We start from the raw sequence: 5623 nt of genomic DNA, 5'->3' as shown, positions 1-5623 counted from the left end.
ATGCCCTTCTGTCACTCACCTGTGGGAAGCTGTGAGCTCTGAGTGCAGGGAGCCCAATGTCAACCTCCCAAGGCCTCACACTCCTGTCATCAGGGAGTGAGCAGAACAAGGGCCCCAGGTAGACCTTCAGGACACAGGGAGGTATTTTCCTCAATTGAGGCTTATAGGGCCACCTGAAAGGTGGGGATGATGTGGGACAGAGGTCGATGTCAATGGGACCCCGAAGGTGGCTGTGTCACCTGCCACAATCCGGGGTTCTGTGTGGCTTTCTTGAGCTGCAGAGGGCAAAGGCTCTGCTCAGCATGCCTCCTCTACAGGGCTTGAGGCTGGCCTAAGATGTGAGGTGGCCGTAGGGGTGCTAGGTGGGACAGTGCCTGGTGCCTGGGACACCTGAGAGCTGACACTTATCCAGCCCATGTCCTGCTGTCTCCAGTCTCCCTGTTTCAGGAATTAGGAATGGGTGGGAGAAGCAGCAATGTCTTCCAGGGCTCAGGAGTCGACACCGGTCAGCATTTCCAGCAGTAACATAGACAGCAGTAACATAGACAATAATTGTATCGGTCTCTTTGGTTGTTGTGAGGATGAAAAATGAATTACGACACGTTGCTAAGGGAAAAAGAGAGCAGCAGTTGAACAAAGCACTTAAACATTTATTGCAGACGTCGTGCTGCAGCTGCTGCGGGCCGGGCCAGCATGTGGCCACTGACAGCCCTTCTGCTCCTGGGTGAGTCCTCAGTGCATGGACAGCGGCAAAAGGACTTGGGCTGTGGGGTGAGTGTGGCCCAGGCTGTGTGTGCATGTGTTTTGTGCATTGCACGCGTTGGGGAACATTCCTCATTTCCAAACAGCAGTTCATTATCTATTTTTCGAGGATCAAGAGAAGGGGGCTTTCTCAGAGCCAGGAAAAGTAAAGGCAAAAGAAAAACAGGTCTTGAGACTCCCAGAGCTTTTCCTATGGTCAAAGGTCCCTTACTTTCCTCTCATCCCCAACATTCTTCTGCTTCAATTCTCATTCTGCAGTTCCAAGCAGCGGGCAAGCTGGTGAGTCTCCCCCATCCCTCAACCCAATTTCCGACAATTTCCACACCAACCCCCCTGGGTGACCTGCTTGGATACTCCCCACTTCCTGGCTCATGTCTTCTCAATCCCTGTGACCCCAGTTTGCCTCTATGCACCTCGAAATGGGTACCGGTGGATAGTAGTACCGTGTGGTGTCTCCTGCCACGGGGATGGTTTAGCAATGTGGGCCGGATCCTGGAAGCTGGGGTTTTCTCAGAGTGGCCCACCCCAGACCACATCTTGGGCACCTCATCTTGATTCTCTTCCCCGCATTGCCCCCTCTTACACGCCCCCCACCCCAGCTACTCTGGAGAAGCCCATATTGTCTCTACACCCACCCTGGACCACAATCTTCAAGGGGGAGCGGGTGACCCTGCGATGTGATGGGTACCACCCACTGCTCTTGGAGCTCCGGCCCATTAGCACTCTCTGGTACCTGGGCCACCTACTTCTGCCCTCTCACAAGAAGAGCATCGAGGTGCAGACGCCAGGGGTGTATCGATGCCAGACACGGGGAGCACCTGTCAGTGACCCCATCCACCTCTCTGTTTCCAACGGTGAGTGCTTGAACATGGGGGCAGGGGCTCCAAGCATCTCCTCTGGCCATATTGGCCCCCCAATGGGAGACAACACTGGGCCACTCCCACTGGGGTGGGAAATGGGGATTATCTTGAGTCTCTGCAGCAGGCAGGGCCGTGCATGGCACTCTATGTGAGAGACACCATGAGGCTTGCCTGGCCCCAGAAGTCCCCTTGCCCCTCTGCCATAGAGGGAGGCAAATAAACGTTTGTACTTATTTATGAGACTAGCTCAGGACCTGGGATACTGGATGGGGAGCCATGGGGGAGGGGTCAGGGATGGAAAGGGCAGAGCAAAGGGGTGGGGAGTGAAGGTCCCTGTGTAGACTGGGTGCAGCTGGGAGAATCACTCCTGAATGAACAGCAAGATGCTTCTCTGCGCTTTCCAGCAGCCACATAGGGACAATGATTTATCTGTCTTTGGCCGTTGTGAGGATGAAAAACGAATTATGACATATTGTTAAGGAAAAAAGAGAGCAACAATTGAACAAAGCACTTAAAAGTTTACTGCAGGCATACACGTGTACATAGGCGTCAATTCAGAAGCTGACTTCTTGGGGTTACTTAAAGGATTTCAAAGCAGGATAAGAAAATAGCAGTAATTTGTTCTTTAGCTTCCCGGATTAGCTACTTTGTAGGGAATATTATATCATCTCAGCCTGATAGGCCACAATTTGTATTCAGAACTCAAAGATCATCACTTAGCATTTACACACATTTCATGTGCATACTCTGTGGTTTCTTGTTTGGAAACTGATAGTACAGATAAGATACTGGCCATGAGAGGAGGTGGTTACCATTTGTGGAATAGAATAGCAAACTGATTGTGGCTGTTACTTGCAGAATTCTTTCTCAAAGTGAAATTCCTAAAAATGGCATCTGGAACATGTTAGGGTTATACAAGGGTTAGCTGTGCTGGGTTGGGGGAGCTTTCTGGAGGAGAAAAGGTCGAAGGCTAGATCTACAGGACAAGTAGGCCTCAAGTAAAACAGGTGGGCGTGTGTGTCTTGGGGGGGGGGTCTTATTGACAGATGCAAAGGCCCTGGCCTCACAGCAGGTCCAGTGCTTCCAACAGGTATATTGGGTGTGGCTGGACCTAGCCGGCATTAGGAGTGGGAGGTGGGGACAGTGAGGGAGACACTGGGCAGGTGACAATACTGAGATGGTGCTGGAAAAGTAAATAGGGGCCAGGTGAGGAAGGCATCCTGAGCAGTGTAAGGCCATTCTGATGGCCGATACTCTGTGATGAGGCTGGAGCCAGCCGAGAACCAGGCATCTTTGCCTTCCTCATCCTTACTGAATCACGGGGTGGGGGGGGGTGGGGGGGGTTGCTTTACCTCCCCCTCACCTGGCAAGGCATCCAGCTCTGCGCCTCCTGGGCCGCCTGCAGCCAGGAGGGGGGGGGAGCCACTGTGCAGGAAGGGGGAGAAGGCTGGGACCCCCAGGCCTGGGCTTCTCCTGGAGTCAGGCCTGCCGTGGTGACTGTCTAGACTGGCTGATCCTGCAAGTGCCCTACGCTGCGGTGTTCGAGGGCGAGCCGCTGGTCCTGCGCTGCCGCGGCTGGTACGACAAGCCGGTCTACAAGCTGCACTACTACCACGAGGGCCGGGCGGTGCGCTACTTCCACGCGAGCGCCAACTACACGGTGCCGCAGGCGCGCGCGGGCGACAGCGGGCGCTACCAGTGCTCCGGCACCATGCGCATCCCGGTGGAGAGCGCGCCCATGTTCTCCGCCAAGGTGGCCGTGACCGTGCAAGGTGGGCGACCCCTGCGGCCCGGGACGGGGCAGACGAGCCCTGGGCACTTCTGCAGCGGGAGCCCGGCCGGGCAGGGAGGCCGGAGGCGCATTTCTCCCCTAGTCCACGCGCGCTCTCGCCTCTCCTCCGCCGGGAAGGCGCCCCTGATGCGCAGCCTGCGTGGGACGAGGGTCCCTTCCCTCCCGCGCAGCTGCGGCTCCTACTCCGGGTGTGGGGGCCCTAGAGCCGGCGGCGGTGTCCAAGCCCCAGCCGGAGGGCGGGGCAGCGGTAGGGGTCCCTGGGGGGGGCGGGGGGGCCGCTCGGAGCGCACCCCCCCTCCAGGCCGGGGGCCCCGAACTGGGTGTCCCGCGGGATGGGACGGGAAGCTTCGGGCCCGCTCCCCCCTCCCCCTTGGCAAGCGCTCCCCGTCCTCGCAGGCTCCCTCCCTCCCCCCCGCCCCCTCTCGGTGCCCTGGGCCGCGGGGTCCCTCGAGGGAACACGCGGGTCCCCCGCGCCGGCCCACGGCGCACCCTGAGCGCCCGGCGCCCCTCTCCGCAGAGCTGTTCCCCGCGCCGGTGTTGACGGTGACCGGCCGGGCGGAGGCCCGCGGCGGGGTGGCCGTGCGCTGCGAGACCCGCCTGCACCCGCACAGGCGCGACACGCCGCTGCAGTTCGCCTTCTACAAGTACAGTCGCCCCGTGCGCCGCTTCGACTGGGGCGCCGAGTACACGGTCCCCGAGCCCGAGGTCGACGAGCTCGAGTCCTACTGGTGCGAGGCCGCGACCGCCACGCGGAGCGTCCGGAAACGCAGCCCTTGGCTGCAGCTCGCGGGGCGCGGTGAGTGAGCGCACCCTCCCCGGACGCCCCCCACCCCTGCCACCCCCCGCGGGCCGCCCCGCCCGCGCCTCCGCACCCTTCTCCCTCGCGCCACGCGGCCCTCCCGCTCACCGTCTCCTCCCCCCTCCCCTCCCTCCTCCCTCTCCCTCCTCCCTTCCCCTCTCTCCTCGCCACCCCGTCTCCTCCTCCATCCTCCCTCTTCCCTCCCCATCCCCTCCTCCCTCCTCCCTTCTCTCCTCCCCTCCCCTCCGACCTCTCACCCTCCTCCCTCCTCCCTTCCCTCCTCTCCTCTCCACCGGTCCACCGGGGGTCCTCCCGCGCCTTCCCCGCGCTCCACTCCCGCCCCTACCGCCCTCGCCCGCGGGCGCCGCAGGGTGGGAGAGTGAGTGCGGCCGTGGGTCCCGCTGTGCTGCGCCCGCAGGGTCCGCGCTGCCCTCGGCGTCCAGCACCGCCCAGGCTCCCCGGGCCGCAGCGTTGGCGCCGGGCGGCCAGCCGCTGTCCTTCAGGAAGCCCCCGGTGTCCAGATCCGCCCCGTCGGTCACCTCCGTCCCCAACGCCACGTCGCCGGGGCTGCAGGGCCCCGCGGGCAGAGCCCCCACGGCGGGGCCACCAGCCTGCGCCCCGCCGGCGCCCTCGGAACCGCCCGCTGGAGCCCTGAAACCCGACGTGGACCTTCTGCTGCAAGAAATGCAGCTGCTCAAGGGCCTTCTGAGCCGCGTGGTCCTGGAATTGAAGGAGCCGCCGGCCTTCCCAGAGCCCAGGGCAACGCTCCAGACCCCCGCCCCCCGCTTCGCTGCGAGCCCGGGAGCCCCCGAGACCACCGCGGAGGAGAGCTGAGGCCGGGGCGCCCCCCCCCCCGCTCCCCCCTGCGTCTCCCGGCTTCCCACCCGCGGGGACCTGGCCAGACCTCTCCGCTCCGCGCCTTTGGCGGCCTTGGTGTGGGCGGGTCTCCGTGTCCCCGGGCTCCCTGGAGCATCCGTAGGGCCAGGCCTGTCCTCGGTTCTCCTCCCCTCCCAGGACTCCCCTCTGTCACTTCCTACCTGGAGGTTTGGAGGTTTCTGTTGGCAAGTTTATTTAGGCACCCTTAGCTTTTCAGAGGTGCCCACCCGGTACACATTTCAGCACAGGCAATATCGGGGTGTTTAAGGTCATTGAGGTAATGAACCCTTTGGAATCTTTGAGGGTCAAGTTGTAACTATTCATAATGGATTTAATGTTAATTTTTAAAAAAGACTTTCAGGGGCCTCTGGGTGGCTCATTCAGTTAAGCATCTGCCTTTGGGTTGGCTCATGATCTCAGGGTCCTGGGATAGAGCCCCACAGGGAGGCAGTTTGCTTCCCCCACAATGCACTCTCTCTTTCTCTCAAATAAATAAATAAATAAAAACATTTAAAAAGTATATTCTTCAAAAGC

General features: G+C 60.6%; 1 protein-coding gene across 3 annotated transcripts; it reads left to right on the top strand.

Moving 5' to 3' along the window:
* Window positions 1–693: 693 nt before the first annotated feature.
* Window positions 694–5228, top strand: FCRLB (Fc receptor like B). 3 transcript variants are annotated; one of them, XM_072757392.1, is made up of 6 exons: window positions 694–724; window positions 1021–1041; window positions 1362–1616; window positions 3128–3394; window positions 4065–4235; window positions 4657–5228. In XM_072757392.1, exons 1-6 carry the CDS (start codon window positions 694–696, stop codon window positions 4866–4868), a joined length of 957 nt encoding a protein of 318 aa, XP_072613493.1. In that variant the 3' UTR covers window positions 4869–5228. The 3 variants fall into 3 exon arrangements, with proteins under 3 accessions (XP_072613493.1, XP_072613492.1, XP_072613494.1); XM_072757391.1 differs by having other exon boundaries at window positions 3932–4210; window positions 4632–5228; XM_072757393.1 differs by lacking the exon at window positions 1021–1041.
* The last annotated feature ends 395 nt before the right edge of the window (window positions 5229–5623 follow it).

This window comes from Vulpes vulpes, chromosome 5 (assembly GCF_048418805.1).
Source record: "Vulpes vulpes isolate BD-2025 chromosome 5, VulVul3, whole genome shotgun sequence".
NCBI classification, from domain to species: domain Eukaryota; kingdom Metazoa; phylum Chordata; class Mammalia; order Carnivora; family Canidae; genus Vulpes; species Vulpes vulpes.
The sequence above is the reverse complement of the archived record's forward strand: the minus strand, read 5'-3'. Positions and strand labels throughout refer to the sequence as shown.

Excerpts from the sequence above, each read along its gene's own strand:
- FCRLB (XM_072757391.1), top strand. The coding sequence starts at position 694 with ATGTGGCCACTGACAGCCCTTCTGCTCCTGG. Across the intron at positions 725-1,020 it reads GACAGCCCTTCTGCTCCTGG|TTCCAAGCAGCGGGCAAGCT; the intron begins GTGAGTCCTCAG and ends CTCATTCTGCAG. Across the intron at positions 1,042-1,361 it reads TCCAAGCAGCGGGCAAGCTG|CTACTCTGGAGAAGCCCATA; the intron begins GTGAGTCTCCCC and ends CCCCCACCCCAG.